At 38.0% G+C, this 18,661-nt stretch overlaps 1 protein-coding gene across 43 annotated transcripts in view; it reads right to left on the bottom strand.

The window, feature by feature from the left end:
* HERC1 (HECT and RLD domain containing E3 ubiquitin protein ligase family member 1) overlaps positions 1-18,661 on the bottom strand; it is a 210,765-nt gene that overhangs the window by 41,217 nt on the left and 150,887 nt on the right. For 31 of the 43 annotated variants that reach the window (XM_060417792.1, XM_060417800.1, XM_060417813.1 and 28 more), the window contains 8 exons: positions 9,782-9,898; positions 9,340-9,571; positions 8,131-8,255; positions 6,933-7,153; positions 5,749-6,017; positions 4,250-4,302; positions 3,360-3,560; positions 2,564-2,738 (listed from right to left, as the gene is read on the bottom strand). In XM_060417792.1, the coding sequence (XP_060273775.1) occupies positions 2,564-2,738; positions 3,360-3,560; positions 4,250-4,302; positions 5,749-6,017; positions 6,933-7,153; positions 8,131-8,255; positions 9,340-9,571; positions 9,782-9,898 (1,393 nt within the window). The remainder of the gene's footprint in view (positions 1-2,563; positions 2,739-3,359; positions 3,561-4,249; positions 4,303-5,748; positions 6,018-6,932; positions 7,154-8,130; positions 8,256-9,339; positions 9,572-9,781; positions 9,899-18,661) is intronic. The other 12 variants (XM_042252346.1, XM_060417817.1, XM_060417806.1 and 9 more) reach the window with 3 other exon arrangements.

Below are 18,661 nucleotides of genomic sequence, written 5' to 3'. Positions count from 1 at the left end.
GAGCCCCACATACAATCCATAGCACCAACAACCAAAATAAAAGGCAAGGTCCACTATCCTAGTCATACAAGTCCTACTGTACGTACGTTCGTACGTATGTATGTATGTATGTAAGAGATGTCCAAAAATAAAAACCTGGAAACTGTTACTGAAACTTTTGTTTTAATAAATATTTACATACACTTGAAGTATACCTGAATTATCAAAGTATAATTTAGAGGAATGTTCATAAACCATGAATTTTCACAAACTGAACAAACCTATGTAACCACCTTCCAGATCAAGAAACAGAATACTACCAACACCCCAGAAGACTACCTGGGCCCTTCTCAATCTCCAGGCCCTCAAAAATAACTACTATTCTGATGCTTAAGGCCATAAATCAGTTTTGCTTGTTTTTGAACTTCATATAGATAGGATAATAAAGTGTGTATTCTCTTATGTCTGGCTTCTTTTATTCAACATTATGCTTGTAAGATTCATCCATGCTGTTGCATTATTAGCAGCAGTTATTCACTTTCACCCACAGCAGCTGTGGGTTCAGTTCCAGGCCATGACAATAAAAAGAATATTGCAATTAAGAAGGCCAAATTTTTTTGGTTTTCCAGTGCATATGAAAGTCATGCTTACATTATATTGTAGTCTGTTAAGGGTACAACAGCATTATGCCTAAAAGAACAATGTATTAATACATAGCTCAATTTAAAAATACTTTAATGCTAAAAAATGTTAATCATCTAAGCCTTCAGTAATCTTTTCAGAACAGTAACATCAAAGATGTGATCAGTGGTTCACAGATCATCATAACAAATATGACAATAATGAAAAAGCTTGAAACAGTCCAAGAATTACCAAAATGTGACACAGAGACATGAAATGAGCAAATGTTATTAGAAAAATGGTGCCAACAAGACTTGTTCAACTCAGAGCTGCCACAAACCTTCAATTTGTTTAAAAAAAAAAAAACAAAAAACTAATATCTGTAAAGCACAATAGAGTGCAACAGAAAAAGATATGGCTGCCTATATAAATGAAATTTACCACAATTCACTTCTCTATACAGATGAGAGCATGGGGCTATTATGAACAGCACCGCCATTCTTTCCGACAAAAGAGTGAATGTTCTTTCCGACATCTTTGGGTACACATATGTGAGCACGTCTGTTGGATATATACCCAGAAGTGTTTTCCTGGGTCATGGGTACATTAATACTCACTTTCAGTTGGTACTATCTACGAGTTTTGCAGAGCAACTACCCTAAGTTATTTCTGTACCAGCAGGGTATGAGAGGTCTAGATGTTCCACATCCTCATGGTCACTTTTCTCCCCTCAGTCTCTTAAATTTTAGCCATTTTGATGGGTGTGTAGGTATATCCTACTTTCATTTCTCTGAAGAGTAATGGGGCTGAACATTTTTTTGTTCATGTTTATTGACCATTTCAAGATCCTTTATATTATTTTGTATTGTGTCCATTTTTCTTTTTGTGTCTTTTTCTTATTGGTTTGTAAGAATACTTTATATATTTTGTTGGTTATATGCATTGCTAAGATCATCTCCCATTCCAGGGCTTTTTTTTTTTTACTTTCTGACTTATACTTCCTATATGACTTTTGCTGAACCAAAGTTCTTTTTTAACGTAGTCCAATTTATCAATGTTTTTCTTTAAAGTGAATGCCTCTTGTGACTTGCTTAAGAAATCTCTGCTTGTTCCAAGATCAAGAATAAAATCTTCCTTATCTTACAGAAATGTTACTGATTTATGTTTACATTTAGACCAAAAAGTCACTTGAAAATACTGGCTTTATATAGTTTGAGGTTGGAGCCAAGACTCATTTTTTTGCTGAAGTGAATAAACTATCTGACGTAGCCCAATTTACTGAAAAGATTATCCTTTCCTCATTGCTCTGCAATGTAAGCACTGTCATAAATCAAATTATAAATCAAATGTTGATCTACACGTATGAGTCAGTTTTTGAAGTTCGTTTTCCATAGACCAAACTGTCTATATTCTTGAGTCAACATCATACAGTCTCATCTAAATTTTCAGTTTCTTTCAGGGTCCTTCGGTCTTCATTGATTACTGTTAAATATCCCTACTTAATCATTTCTTAAATGGATGTCTTTTAAGTATTCTTGGTTCTCTTCCCTTTTTTAACATTACACTCCACAGTATGAACACAGCAGGAACCTCCACAATATGCAGATTGACTTAGCTATACAGTTGGTAAACTCTGCAGAAAAACTCACTCAACCTTCTAGTTTTACCCTATACCAAATGGATCAATGGTCTTAGTTTCCCATTTCAGATAATAAAATGCTTGCAGTTTACTCAGTTATTATAATGGCAATATTTTCTGCCTAAAAAGACCCAAACATTAATTGAACGACTGACTGACTGAGTGAATGAATGAATAATAATGACTATTGTCTGATTTGTTTCATTCAACAGAAGTTATTCAAATTTCTAAAACTTTTATTTCTTCTTCCCAAACAATACCAGACTCCTGTCTGATATGTACAAGCAGTTAACTCAGCCTCTTTTGGCAGAAAATAACACTTACCTGACTGAGAGAAGAGAGAGAGCTCTCATGACCATGGTTCTGGCCAGAAGAACCTGAGCAGCAGCCGTCACTCTCCTTAGAGCGACCACCCGGTCATGGGGATTTGCTAAGGCAGCTGCCTGTTCACCCAGTGTTATTCTCCCAGAGGAACTCTTTTCTACAGAGCCATGGCAACCTGAAAAACGGAAGATTTTGCTCAGTTTTCAAGAAGGTAAGGAAAAAAATAGCCAAACTACTGAAAAATTTTCCCTAGGTAGCTAGGTTCTAGGCTACTAGGAAATAAAGCAAATCAATGTATTTTGCTCATCCATAAAACTTTGTTATATAGAAGATGGTTTGAGAGAAATAGATATTTCTAAGTCAATAATTTATTATAGGAAAAATATGATTCTTAAATTTTTTGGGTTTTATTTATTTTTGCTCATGTATCACTTCCACTGATATTAACAAATATAGAAAAAATATAGTTTTAAAAATATGCTTTGAGTACATATTCACCCAAATTAAAAAATACTACAAAATAGTTTTTGTTTCCAGGTTTCTCTTAACACATAGTTAAAAAAAAACTTTGTATTTTATAAATTTTTTATCACTTGAATATTTTATAGAAACAAAAGAATCAGAAGTTAACTTTACATAATACCTTCAAAACATTAAAACACCTGGCTAAAGATAGTTGATGAGACAGAAAATATTGAACTCATTATTATTAACCTCTACCTTATTATTTACTTTTCTAAGAAGCAAATTAATATAGACTCTATAAAATCCATGCCAATCAGCATTCCAAGTTTACCTATTTGCATCAGAGTCTCTTCCATACTGTTGGTTGCTGTTACCATTGCTACTGATGCTCCTAATGGATCACTGTCAGGGAACTGAACTGGTTCTGGTACAATGCGGCGGTCATTTAAACCAAGAGGGCCAGCAAGCAATTCAAACTCTTCTTCACCTGTTAGCTTTTCATCTTCATCAACATCCAACATGTCCCAGTCTTCTGGAATTTATAGAGAAAAAATGGATGGTATGTAAATATAAACACGACACAACCCTGCTGGCAATGGTTATTGTGAGACAGGTCTAAGATGCAGATGGACTGAAAGCCTAGTCAGTGCCTACAAAATAAAATATAGCACCATCTCCTGGTGACCCAACTAAACTGCACTCTGGAGGCACAGTGGGACTAAGGGAAACGGATGAGAGCAAATCCATTTAAACCAATAGCACATGTTACAGTTGATAATGGAGGTTTCAACTAATAACAAATACTGTTATGGGGCCAACAAAGAGTAATTGACCCTGTCCATGATCATTAGGAAATGACTTATTCCAAATAAATGAATGCTCCAGATAGACTGATGCTCACTTCTTTACTTTTTACTTTCCACAACTAGGATGAAAATTCAAAATGTATTAATACTTCATACTTTACTTACTTTGAAAAAATATACACACCACACAGAAATTAACATCCTGTGGGAAAATATTAGAAACCAGGTCTTTTTCCCTTGACTTGTAAAACTAGGGCTATTGCTATCATACTATCTTGAACTCTTGGGGGGAAGTTTAAGTTGACATGTACGTAAATACAGAGAAACATATGAAGGTTAAGTTTTAGTAACAGATGTTAAGTAGAAGGTATATACAAAAATACATGTGAAATAAAGAGGTTCTCAAAACAACTACCTTCATACACACTGTCCTGCTTGCCAATAAGATCTGGAGCTTGTCCTTTGTACCTGCACCAAACACAAAGAACATTGTGTTTTCATATAAAACAATTACTCCAAAGTGCAAATTATGTCATTAGGACATTTAAAAAGGTCATTAATAAAGCAACACAAAATTAAAAAGTATGCTTCATGTTATGGAAAGTGAAAGTGTTAGTTGCTCAGTCATGTCCGACTCTTTGCAACCTCATAGACTGTAGCCCGCCAGGCTCCTCTGTCCATGGGATTCTCCAGGCAAGAAAACTGGAGTGGGTTGCCATTTCCTCCTTCTCCTTACTCATTAGCTATCTTCCCAACTGAGAGATTGAAACCGGGTCTCCTGTGTCTCCTGCATTGGCAGGTGGGTTCTTTACCACTAGGAGCCACCTGGCAAGTCCCTTCATGTTATAGGCTAATGTAATAAAAACCACTGGTATGTAGATGTTTACAAAATCAGTGACTGTTTTACCAAATAACTGTGGAGGTTTCTTAGTGACCAACATAAATATTCCCCCCCCAATTTATTTATTTATTTTTGGTTGCACTGGGTCTTCGTTGCTGCATGTGGGCTTTCTCTAGTTGCAGTGAGTGGGGGCTACTCCTCATTGCAGTGCACAACCTTCTCACTGCAGTGGCTTCTCTTGTTGCAGAGCACAAGCCCTAGAGTGCTCAGGCTCTAGCAGTTGTGGCACATGAGCTTCAGCTGCTCTGCAGCATGTGGAATCTTCCTGAACTAGGGACTGAACCCATGTTCCCTGCATTGGCAAGTGGATTCTTAACCACTGGACCACTAGGGAAGTCCCCTACATAAATCTTTTAATCAAAGCCTATTCCAGAACACTTAAAGGGTTTTAATAGTTGACAGTAAGGGCAAAAACCTTACTCATTAGCTATTAATTGCTATTTAGGAATATAATGAAGTAATATTTTCATGGAAGCTTGTTTAATCTAAATAGTCTATATTTTTAATCAAGAAAAAAGATCTTAATCAAGATGTCAAAAATATGGTGAAAAACACCAAAGGAAAAAAAGGAACATAAGCCTCTTGAAGGTTAAAGCAAGGGTCCCACTCACAATTTGTTAACAAATTTAAGATTAATATAGTCAAACTCCAGTGAAGGACCTGAGACCATACCACTGTTCCCACACTATAGACTGCCACCTCTGGCAGGAACTTGAATTCTTCCACTTCCCTCATTCCTGTATCTAAATTCAGCAATCACAGGACTTTATTAAGAAAAAAAGTAAAGTGAAAGTGAAGTCACTCAGTCGTGTCTCACTCTGTGCGACCGCGTGGACTGTAGCCCACCAGGCTCCTCCACATCCATGGGATTCTCCAGGCAAGAGTACTGGAGTGGGTTGCCATTTCAGGTAATTCTTCACATGAAGAAAACTACAATCCCCATGTCTCAATGAGAGATACTTTTATATACTTCAGTCAGAGCATCTGGATATCTCTATACAATTTCAAGGTACCTTTCAGAACTTGTTGCCTTGGATTTGGTCTTCAGGGCTAAGTACTTTTCCCTGCAGCTGCCACATAGCAGGTAGTATGGATTTCCACTCCCACATTCACCACCGAACCAGCCATCCACATAGGAGCCGTTGCTGCGATAGCCCTGGCGGTTTGCGCTGCGCCCACAGCCTGGGTGATTTCTCTTCATGTGCTGATTGAAGTTGACGACACTGCATTCACACAGCTCACACACCACCACTTCTTCCCTGTCTTCAGACTCACAAACATGCTGCACAAAATGATTTCATATCACATGATTAGTCAAATTAACATATAATTAAGAAGAGGTAAATAGATCATTTAAACTAAACTACTTGTTTACATATGCTGGAATATTTGCAAGATGTTCATCAAAGCTATAACAAATCAAAATTCAGATCACAGTCTGAAGGTGTTCTTTCCCCTTCCTCACACTAAGTGACAATGAAAGTAACTGACTATACTACCGAGAAAAAAATTATTAATAAAAACAATCTGCCTCATCTCGATGATTTAAAATCCCTCCAATGAAAACTTTTATCTGATCATAACATGCATATCTATTTTCTGAATTTCTAAGAAGTCATTTAGATTAACTTATCTTATTAATATATGATCTTCCCTATAAAACTTACACTTGTGAACTTCTCAGTCTCCCTGCTACAAAAAGTGTAATGCTAAACAATGTAAACATACAAACCCACCATATACCCTGCCCTTTGATGGACGTATTTACAAGATCTAGGTGGCACTGGCTCCTAGAATGAGGCATTACAGTGATTAAATAGAACCTATGAAGGAGAAGAGCATGCATTCAACAGCAAGATAAGCACAGCAGCCATGTTAAATACCCAGCAGAGTTGATTGGGACCTGATGCTTATTTTGTAATCTATCTTTGATATTAGAATCAAATGATCACAATATGGCTCTATTCATCTAGTCTGGGGAGAGAAGCAATAAAATCGCACAGAGAAAGCAACAAGAGAGACTTTTTAGTAGTTTGTAGGTATCAAAGTAACCTCAAGTGTTAGAGCCCCAAACTTTAGGATGAGATGTCAGACTTTTTAGCGTGCTACAACTCTAGGCAAGGCTGTTATTAGTAAGCTGTATGAACAGGAGGGCAGGAAAATAAGTCAGAGCAGCCCCCGCTGCAGTCACACACACCCAGGTAGGCCAATCCAGTACCTCTGGGATCCACATTCCCAGAATATCATTGTCACTGGTCAGGTCTTGTCCAAACATAGCTTCCATCGCTTCATCATCAAGATCAATTTCCAATTCCTCATCTAAATTAAAGTCATACAACGCCCCTGGGTCTTGTTGCAAAGATATTCCTTCTCTCCGACTTTGATTCCTGTGGGCCTGCACAGAGCGGTATAACCCCGCTCAGAACAAAACAAGAAAGGCATTTTATTTGCACGTATAAAGTAATTCTGAATATTTTGCCAGTTCTTAACTGCCGTACAATGCAGGTAAGAGCCTATCTCAGCTGACTTACTGGACTCCAGATCATAAACATAAAACTTTACCTATCATATGTGCTTCTTCTTCTGTGAAATGGGGATAATAGCATTCATACTTTGCACAGTTGCTGATAGGTTTAAATAAGATAGTCCATGTAAAATATTTCATAAAGTTTGTTATACAGAACACTCAGTAAATGTGGGCTGTTATAATCCTTTCAGTTTTTTAAAATCAGTCCCTTTCACTATATATTAAATATACATCTTATATGTTCTAGGACAGTCTCAATGTCTCTGTTCCTATAAACTACTGAATCATTATTTATGTTTTAAGAATTCAAGGATTAAACTCTGCTTTGACAAAAAACATATTCTAGATTTTTAACTTACATTTCATATGCCAAAAACATAATCCTCAAAATATTTACTAATGTAATGAAAAAATACATTTTTGCTATCCAGGGCCTTACCTAGTAGTGAAGCCCTGACGTCCACAAAGCACATCAGAAAAACCAGTGCCTACTTGGCACAGAACTCTTTCTAGTTCCTTCTCATCTGTGATATCTTAAACATGTATCTTCACTTCTTAAATTAAGTTTCTTGAGGGTAGAGAGAGCATTTATGAAATTTCTCAATATCTACACGTGACTACTATAGCCTTCTGCATCCAGAGGGAACTTAAAAACAAATTTATGAATGTATGCTGTGATTTAAATCAAATAAAATTATATAAATGCATAGAAAGTAATATGCAAATAGTTGCTCTTTGAATGTGGAGGTACTGAACATTTAGTATTATTAATCCATATCTTCTTTAACGTTGCTTATATATTCACTTTAAAATATAAACAAACTATATAATACTTTCACCAAGAGAAAGATGTGAAACATATACTTACCTGCTCTTGCTAGCAATGTTCGAGCAGCCAAATCAAACTTGTGCCTTCTTGTTACTGCTGAGCGACCCCTAGCTGGCGGTCCACTTCCAGAAGCTGCATTCTCTGCATGATCCAGATTATCAGCACTAAAAGTGCAAGTTTGAAAGCAATGCACATTTTAAAAAATCATCATGAACAGAAAACACAGGTACTAACTTGCTTGCACTACGTTTTCCTCCAAGTATTACCAAGAACAATATGTTTATGATAAAATTTTGAAATATATCTTTTGTGGCTGGCAAAGTTCCTAAGTTATAAATGTCATATTGCTCTGAGCAGTAATGTTATCTGATTTTGAAATTATGCTTAATACAAGTTTAAATCATGAGATTATGCTTAATACAAGTTTAAATTCAAATGAGGTCAATAGCCTTAACTAAATCTTAAATGATTATATACTGAAAATCTGAAATGACTGGGAATCCTTGCCTTAGAGCAACAGATATTTCAAAATAAGTTATGGAAATATTCACTGAGCTTGTCAGAAAAAGCCTGCAGATTAATATAAGATATAAGCTCCAATATGACTTCATGAACTAAAATGAAATGAAGATTTAAAGTCATAAGAAGTGCTGAATGAGGAGCATTTTAGAAAGGATTACAGAATATTTTATTATATATTTTTTTATTGCATGATAATTATTTTACAATGTTATGTTGGTTTCTACATTTCTTTTTAGGCTAGGCATTATTACAGAATTTGTTTTGCAACTTTAAAAAAGGGTACATTGCATTGGATATTAAAAACTAAAGATGAGATGAAAATATAAACCTATATTAAGAGACACAAAGATTCCTACTGAATCCATTTCTATTGAATGCATTAAATCAATTATATAAAAATGAACATTCTAGTTATTTAAATATAATAAAATTATTTCATCAACATGTTTATTTCAGAATAAAAATTTTAGGTTTTAGTTTGTTCTTTTCAGCAACTTTATATTAAAATTATTTCCTTATTTTCATAAAAATAGCATTCAAGTAAAAATCTGTCATGTCATTTTCACCCTTCACAGAAACATAAACTTGTAACTGAAATGTCCATCTTTTCATATATCTCTACTTAACAACCTTATACATTAGAAGCACCTATGAAGGGACATAAGTGGGGGTCTTGAGGCACCATTTAAAACACATGGAATAGGAATATGGAAATCGGAATTTCACCTTTCACTAAAGCCTTCCTCCATTTCAGCAGCATCAGCTGATGGTATGTCTCCTGGTGATTGCAAATAACAGGGATCATTTGACTTCCCACCACTGCCTGCAACTGCTGCTCCGTGCCTTGAGTCAGCTGTGCTGCCTGACTGGGGCTCCTCCTCATCCTCATGCCCAGGGTGCTCTATCATCCACATGGCAAGGACGGTGATGTTCTGGGCATCAGCCTCGCCTCGAGCACCTGAACAGGTGAAAAAAAGGTCTAATATTGACTCTGGGCAAAATAATTATTCCTGCTATCAGTTTAAGAGTGTCTGCTATGACGCAACTGTAATCAGATCTGGTATTAAAAATCTTATCAAGCTTTATGGCCTCTTAAAAAACATATCGCCCTTAATAAAGATCATGTTTCTCATATCTGCATATATTGATACTTAAAAAATTACAGTACCTGTGGCTTCCATGGCTTTCGCAATCTGCCGGAGAGAGAACCCCATTTCTAACAAGGGTACTGCAATTGCTGGAGGAGGAGGAGAAGTTGAAAGTCTACTACTTGGGTCTGACAAGGCTGAAACAAACGAAAGAGAGGTAAGTCCTAAATATTACTATATACCAGGAGTAAAAAGTGTTCGTTTAGTGACTATAATTCCCAATTTCCTTAATATTGTCCAAATTTAATGAAATGTTAAAGAATTCACTAATTGAATGTGATTAAATATGATAGAGCTTCTTAAGGTTTTTCTTAAAGATAAACCAGCTATTATGAAATAAACCTGCTGAAAACAATGGTTAATTTTTTTTTAAGTTTCCTATTTGCAAAAAATTTTTAATTTTACAGAAATTTTAAAGAATAGTACAAAAAATTATTTTACCCCTGAACTACTGGAGAATAAGTAAAAGACATAATGTCCCATCTTCCCTGAATATACTAATACATCACTCCTACAAATAACAACATTCTCCTGCATAACCACAATGCAACTATCATAGTCAGGAAATTCACAATTATCATCTAATCCAGATTCTAGTTTCAAGGAAAGTCTTGATAATGTTTTTTACAGCAAAGGATCCAATCCAGGATAATCTTTACATTTAACTTTTCATGTCTTTTCAGCCTCCTTCAATCACTTTGATATTTAGAAGATTCCAGGCCAGTTACAGGGTATAAAGTCCCTCAATCTGGTGTCTGTTATTTCCTCATGATTAGATTCAGGTTGTGCTTTTTGGCAGGAGTATCACAGAACTGATGTTCCCTTCCTGCTGCATTCTATTAGATGGTCCATGATTTTGTTTTGTCTCATTACTGATGATAACTTTGATGACTTGAGTTAAGCTGGTATCTACCAGGTTTCTCCACTGTAAAGTTAACTCTTTCTTTTCCTTTGTAATTAGTAAGTATTTGTGGGGAAAAAACTATGAGAATATGTAAATATCTTATTCTTCATCAAAGTTTCAGCATTTATTATGTTGGGACTTCCCTGGTGGCTCAGACGGGAAAAGAATCCACCTGCAATGCTAGAGACCCAGGTTCGATCCCTGGGTCAGGAAGACCCCCGGAGAAGGGATTGACTACCCATTCCAGTATTCTTGCCTGGAGAATCCCATGGACAGAGGAGCCTGGTGGGCTCAGTCCATGGGGTTGCAGAGTTGGACGAGACTGAGTGACTAACATTTCCACTTTCGTTTATGTTTCAGTTCAGTTCAGCCGCTCAGTCGTGCCCGACTCTTTGCGACCCCATGAATCGCACCACGCCAGGCCTCCCTGTCCATCACCAACTCCCGGAGTTTACCCAACTCATGTCCATCAAGTCAGTGATGCCATCCAGCCATCTCATCCTCTGTTGTCCCCTTCTCCTCCTGCCCCCAATCGGTCCTAGCATCAGGGTCTTTTCAAATGAGTCAACTCTTCGTGTGAGGTGGCCAAAGTATTGGAGTTTCAGCTTTAGCATCAGTCCTTCCAATGAACACCCAGGACTGATCTCCTTTAGGATGGACTAGTTGGATCTCTCTGCAGTCCAAAGGACTCTCAAGAGTCTTCTCCAACACCACAGTTCAAAAGCATCAATTCTTCGGCACTCAGCTTTCTTCACAGTCCAACTCGTTTATGTTTACTGGCTGAATTAATTATCATTACGATAGCTGACAAATGATGGTATTTTATTTTATTTTTTAAGTTTTTTTTTTTTTAAATTTTAAAATCTTTAATTCTTAACATGCTTTCCCAAATATGAACCCCCCTCCCGCCTCCCTCCCCATAACATCTCTGTGGGTCATCCCCATGCACCAGTCCCAAGCATGCTGTATCCTGCGTCAGACATAGACTGGCGATTCAATTCTTACATGATAGTATACATGTTAGAATGCCATTCTCCCAAATCATCCCACCCTCTCCCTCTCCCTCTGAGTCCAAAAGTCCGTTATACACATCTGTGTCTTTTTTCCTGTCTTGCATACAGGGTCGTCATTGCCATCTTTCTAAATTCCATATATATGTGTTAGTATACTGTATTGGTGTTTTTCTTTCTGGCTTACTTCACTCTGTTGCCGGGGGCCAGCGTGAGGAATTCCGCCCATGGCAAAGGTCATGAGGAAGGAGGCTTGGCATACGCAAAGGCGTGATCAAGCCTCAGGAAACCCCCTGTTCCCGAGCATCTAACCCCAAAGCCAGAGTCTGTTTTATGCTCTCACCTACACCTCTGACTTTACGGGGGGCTCTCCCCCATAACCGTTTCTCTCTGAGAAGGAGTAAACGTGCAGCTCCAAGACAATAAAAACTCCTGGGCGTGACAAGAGTGTTTCAGCTTACGGACTCCTCTGAAGGTTATCTAGCCCACTTGTATAGGTTTGTCCGGCCACATGTGATTGCTTACAGCCTCCCAACCTGAGAGGCACGAGATGTTTTAGACTTATTAAAGGCGAATTCTTTTGGGGAGTTAGAAATTATTAGTATAATGGGTTGGTTAGGAATTATTTGGTGAAGGGTTCTTCATTTGTTGTGTCAATAATTGCTACTAATTCCCTGCTCTGGGTGGGACAAGGATGTCTCAGGTCAAACCTCTCTGCTGACAGACTAGCTTGTGTGACAGCATTATCCATACTCCTACCACATGATTGTTTACTACCTCTCAACCATAAACAGCACAGAGAGTTTTGGAGTATTTTGAGAGTCTTAATTAGCATAGGACTTTTTCTTGTTGTTGAGTCAATGATTGCCGCCAGGCCTCTATATCCTTAGGCACCTGGGAATATATTAATCAATGTATTTGGAATATAGCAAAGGAAATATAGTAGTTTTTGATGTTAGCAATACTAGACTTTTTGAGTTAATGGATTTTCTCTTTTGTAATAGATCACTATACTTTGTTATAAATCGCTGTGTCCTTGCTATGTAAAAATGTAACTTTATCATATCTTAAGACTAAACAGATCTTAAGGGGAGCATTGGTCAAAGGATTTTCATTTGTTAGGCTGATGTTTGCTGCTAAATCTCCATGTTCCCTACCCTTATAATGAATATAACTAACATATAGGAGAAATAAGTATTAACCTTTAAGATTAATCATGTTAACCTTGAGTTAAATAAATTCCTTTCTTGATTGTAGCTAAAAAACACCCTTGGAAGAAATAAGTTTTTGGTTATCAGAAAGAAAGGATCATAAAATGTCAGCAGGTCTCACTCATGGCCAGAAGATGATGTAATATCCCTAAGACCTTTTTTATACATTTATGTGAAGCACCTGATTTTGATAAAGGTCAGGACTGCTGACCCCCACGTGACTCTGTATTCATCCCTATGTGTAACAAAAGGTATATAAGCAAACCCAAAAATAAAGAAATAGGATCAGTTTCCGGAAAGACTGATTCCCCCATGTCGCTTCTCTCTTGCTCCCGGTTTTTCTGGCTGAATTCCCATCTGGAGCATGGATGCTATTCCACGTAATCCAAGTTATTCAGCCTCCTTTTCTCCACTAATCTTCCTACTACACTATCCATTTCTAATCTCTTTATATCTGTGATTAAATATGTATTTTTCCAAAGACGCCGACTCCATCCCCCCACCTTCAAATCACCCTGGATCCACCGGGGCTGGACCCCGGCACTCTGTATAATCAGCTCCAGTTTCATCCATCTCATCAGAACTGATTCAAATAAATTCTTTTTAACGGCTGAGTAATACTCCATTGTGTATATGTACCACAGCTTTCTTATCCATTCATCTGCTGATGGACATTTAGGTTGTTTCCATGTCCTGGCTATTATAAACAGTGCTGCGATGAACACTGGGGTATATGTGTCTCTTTCAATTCTGGTTTCCTCAGTGTGTATGCCCAGCAGTGGGATTGCTGGGTCATAGGGTAGTTCTATTTGCAATTTTTAAGGAATCTCCACACTGTTCTCCATAGTGGCTGTACTAGTTTGCATTCCCACCAACAGTGTAGGAGGGTTCCCTTTTCTCCACACCCTCTCCAGCATTTATTGCTTGCAGATTTTTGGATCACAGCCATTCTGACTGGTGTGAAGTGGTACCTCATTGTGGTTTTGATTTGCATTTCTCTGATAATGAGTGATGTTGAGCATCTTTTCATGTGTTTATTAGCCATCTGTATGTCTTCTTTGGAGAAATGTCTATTTAGTTCTTTGGCCCATTTTTTGATTGGGTCGTTTATTTTTCTGGAATTGAGCTGCAGGAGTTGCTTGCATTTTTTTGAGATTAGTTGTTTGTCAGTTGCTTCATTTGCTATTATTTTCTCCCATTCAGAAGGCTGTCTTTTCACCTTGCTTATATTTTCCTTTGTTGTGCAGAAGCTTTTAATTTTAATTAGATCCCATTTGTTTATTTTTGCTTTTATTTCCAGAATTCTGGGAGGTGGATCATAGAGGATCCTGCTGTGATTTATGTCTGAGAGTGTTTTGCCTATGTTCTCCTCTAGGAGTTTTATAGTTTCTGGTCTTACATTTAGATCTTTAATCCATTTTGAGTTTATTTTTGTGTGCGGTGTTAGAAAGTGATCTAGTTTCATTCTTTTACAAGTGGTTGACCAGTGTTCCCAGCACCACTTGTTAAAGAGATTGTCTTTACTCCATTGTATATTCTTGCATCCTTTGTCAAAGATAAGGTGTCCATATGTGTGTGGATTTATCTCTGGGCTTTCTATTTTGTTCCATTGATCTATATGTCTGTCTTTGTGCCAGTACCATACTGTTTTGATGACTGCGGCTTTGTAGTAGAGCCTGAAGTCCGGCAAGTTGATTCCTCCAGTTCCATTCTTCTTTCTCAAGATTGCTTTGGCAATTCGAGGTTTTTTGTATTTCCATACAAATCTTGAAATTATTTGTTCTAGTTCTGTGAAAAATACGGCTGGTAGCTTGATAGGGATTGCATTGAATTTGTAAATTGCTTTGGGTAGTATACTCATTTTCACTATATTGATCCTTCCGATCCATGAACATGGTATATTTCTCCATCTATTAGTGTCCCCTTTGATTTCTTTCATCAGTGTTTTATAGTTTTGTATATATGATGGTATTTTAAAGTCCATCAGCACTTTCAGATTCATCAGTTGGTATTCTACTCTAAAGCAAAGCTCCTCCTTTTTTTTTATATGGTTATAGATTCTTATTGTATTCACGAGTTATTATCTGTTAGTGTAACTACTGTTTTTCATGTCCCAAATCCCCCAGATTTGGCCAGTGGATGCCATTCCGTTCTAATTTATATGTTCTTCAGGCCTGTGCCCATCATTCTCTAAGTATTTCACCACTTTGTGGCAAAAGCCATTCTACACTCATCTCATACTCAGACCTGAAGTGCCACTTCTCTCAGAAGATCAAGGTTTCTTCTAATAGAGAATAGTATTTAGAAGATAGGATTCTGGCACTAGGTGTGTATACAGCTATTGAAGCATCACTGCTCCAAGGCTCTCTCAGTGGAGAGTTGCCAGCGGAGGCACTCTTCAACCTACATGACTCTGACATCTAGTGCCAGACTGTGAGGACAGTTCCTCACCCCACCTGGACTCAAAAAGCTCTATGCCAGGCCACTCCACACACAGAAGTTTTTTTCACCCAAATCTGGCTCTGACAACCCACTCTGGGCTACCATGCCACACACCTCCCTTACTCTGCTGGCATGAATGCCTACCTAGACTGGCCTCACTTAATGGCTTTCAAATTGGATTAGTAAGGAAGAAGGGAAGAAGGGAAGGAGGGAAGACTATCATTCTTATTTTTGCTTAGAAAAAAGTCATTACTGCTACAGTGGTGATAGCCCTGATGTATCTGTTGAAGTTCACATTCTTGCCATGAAAGAGTAACAAAGGCTAGATTTACCCTCACCTTAAGCAACTAAAAAAAAAAAAGACAAAAATTATCAAACAGTCTGCAGATGGTGATAGGCAATGTGGGATGGTAATCCCTGAAAGAAGGGAATCAAATGAGGCAAGGCGTAAAACTGCCTTAGCTTATGGCCTGGAAAAAATTTCCAAACCTGCAGTTCAGGGAAGGTTAATTCAAGCTAAACTTAGGGGTCTCTCTGAATGGTGGAGACAAAGTACAGATTCAAAGGTGGCTAGAATTAACAGGGTAGGATACCAGATACCAGGGTAGAATACTCTTTTCATCTGTATGAAAAGAAGAGAGCTACACAGAGAACTCGAGAAATGTGCAGAGGGTCCTCATCACCTCAAGCCTTCAGCTGATGCTAATACAACAGCTATCCAAAGCCAGGGAAAGAATCACCCAGAAGCAGCAGGCAGAACAATCCTTAGAGCTCACATAAGGTTGGGAAGCATCTGTGTTACAATAAGCCAGAATGAAAAAACTTTGTAATAAGGTATAAAGCACTGGATAGAATATTAAACAAACTGAAGGTTGTCCTGGTCCCACCTAACAAAGCTTAAAAGGAAGTCTTGAAAGAATCCAATTGTTTTCAAGTTACTTAAATGTATTCTAGAACAAAGTTAAAGTACAATCACAGAAGTACAAAATATCCAGCACTCAACTAGGTAAAATTCACAACATCTGGTATCCAATAAAAAGTAACCAAACATGCAAAGAATCAAGAAAGCACAACTCAAAATGAAGAGATAAATTAGTTACTAGAAACAGATCTATAAATGAGAGAACTGGTAAGTACAACAGATATTAAAACAGATACCATAAATACAGTTGACTCTCATTTGCAGATTCCATATCTGCCAATAATTTACTCATTAAAATTGACTTATAACTCCAAAATCAATACTCATGGCACTTTCACAGTCATTCACATGCACAGGGTGACCAAAAGATTCAGTCTCCTGATGCATTTATTTCCATCTAAGGTCAAACAAGGTGATGCTGTGTATTCTTGTTTCAGTTTTCAGACTATACCAAGTATCCTTTTCATATCATTTAGTGTAACTTTTTTTTTTTTGCATGTTTTGTGCTTTTTGTTGGTGATTTCATTGTTTAAAATAGCCTCCAAGTGCAATATTGAAATGCTGTCTAGTGTTCCTAAGTGCAAGAAGGCTACAAAGTGCCTTATGGAGAAAATATACGTTAAGGTTCACACAGGCATGACTTAATAGTGCTCCTGGCCATGAGTTCAATGCTAATGAATCAATAATACATTATATTAAATATGGTGTCTTTAAATTGAAACACACATAAAATAAGGTTGTATTTTGATCAGTTGACAGAGTTATCATCAGAAGCTCGGAAAAAACTAGCCCTGTATTTTCACCAGGAATAGTGGTTCCGTTTTTGCTAATTCTGTGTTCACAGAACATTACTGTTCTAATAATGAGAACTGTTATTCCATGTATTCCATAAGGTAGAGGAAAGACTGAGTATGTTAAACAGACATGGAAAATTGAAAAAAAAAAATACACAAGAAGTTCTAAAATATGAAGGAAAAGACACACTGAATTTCCTAAGACCTTTAGGTGCTTCCCTGGTGGCTCATACGGTAGAGAATCTGCCTGCAATGCAGCAGACCTGGGTCAGAAAGATACGCTGGAGAAGGAAATGGCTACCCACTCCAGGATTCTTGCCTGGAGAATTCCGTGGACAGAAGAGCCTGGTGGGCTACAGTCCACAGGGCTGCAAAGAGTCAACACGACTGAGCAACTAACAGTTAGTCACAATTTCTCTATAAAAACGCATAATTCAATCTACAGCTTCAAAACAGAGAAGACAGCTCAGTTTGATGAGGAAGATTCCCTTTAATTAAAAGCACTGTTTTACCAGAAAGAGACTCAGTTCAGTTCAGTCGCTCAGTCGTGTCCGACTCTTTGCGACCCCAAGAATTGCAGCACGCCAGGCCTCCCTGTCCATCACCATCTCCCGGAGTTCACTCAGACTCATGTCCATCGAGTCCGTGATGCCATCCAGCCATCTCATCCTCGGTCGTCCCCTTCCCCTCCTGCCCCCAATCCCTCCCAGCATCAGAGTCTTTTCTAATAAGTCAATTCTTCGCATGAGGTGGCCAAAGTACTGGAGCTTCAGCTTTACCATCATTCCTTCCAAAGAAATCCCAGGGTTGATCTCCATCAGAATGGACTGGTTGGATCTCCTTGCAGTCCAAGGGACTCTCAAGAGTCTTCTCCAATACCACAGTTCAAAAGCATCAATTCTTCGGCGCTCAGCCTTCTTCACAGTCCAACTCTCACATCCATACATGACCACAGGAAAAACCATAGCCTTGACTAGACGGACCATAGTCAGCAAAGTAATGTCTCTGCTTTTGAATATACTATCTAGGTTGGTCATAGCTTTTCTTCCAAGCAGTAAGCGTCTTTCAATTTCATGGCTGCAGTCACCATCTGCAGTGATTTTGGAGCCCCCCAAAATAAAGGCTGACACTGTTTCCACTGTTTCCCCATCTATTTCCCATGAAGTGATGGGACCGGATGCCATGATCAAGAGACTCAAAAACTTAGAAAATGAACTTAAAGTTGCCACCAAGAGGAAGGGACAAGTTACAGAGTTTGGGATGTCACATACACACTGCTATATTTAAAATGGATAACTAACTTGGAGAACAAGATGGCAGAGGAGTAGGTGGACGTGGACTACATCTCTCTCCACAGATACATCAGGAATGTACTTTCAGACATAGAAGAGCACGCAGAACACCAGCTGAAAACAGATGGGAGAACCTGACCAGCTGAAAAGAATATATAGAACCACGCAAAACTCAGTAGGTTGAAGAAACTAGGGGGGGAAAACAGGAGTGTTAGTAGGACTGGACCTGCCCTCAGCGGGTAGGAAAACTGAAGCAGGGGTCCCATCCCCACATTGGGGCAATTGTCTGAGTCAGAGAAGAAACATCTAAGGCTGAGAGTCAAAC

Source organism: Ovis aries, chromosome 7 (assembly GCF_016772045.2).
Source record: "Ovis aries strain OAR_USU_Benz2616 breed Rambouillet chromosome 7, ARS-UI_Ramb_v3.0, whole genome shotgun sequence".
Lineage (NCBI taxonomy): Eukaryota > Metazoa > Chordata > Mammalia > Artiodactyla > Bovidae > Ovis > Ovis aries.
The sequence above is the reverse complement of the archived record's forward strand: the minus strand, read 5'-3'. Positions and strand labels throughout refer to the sequence as shown.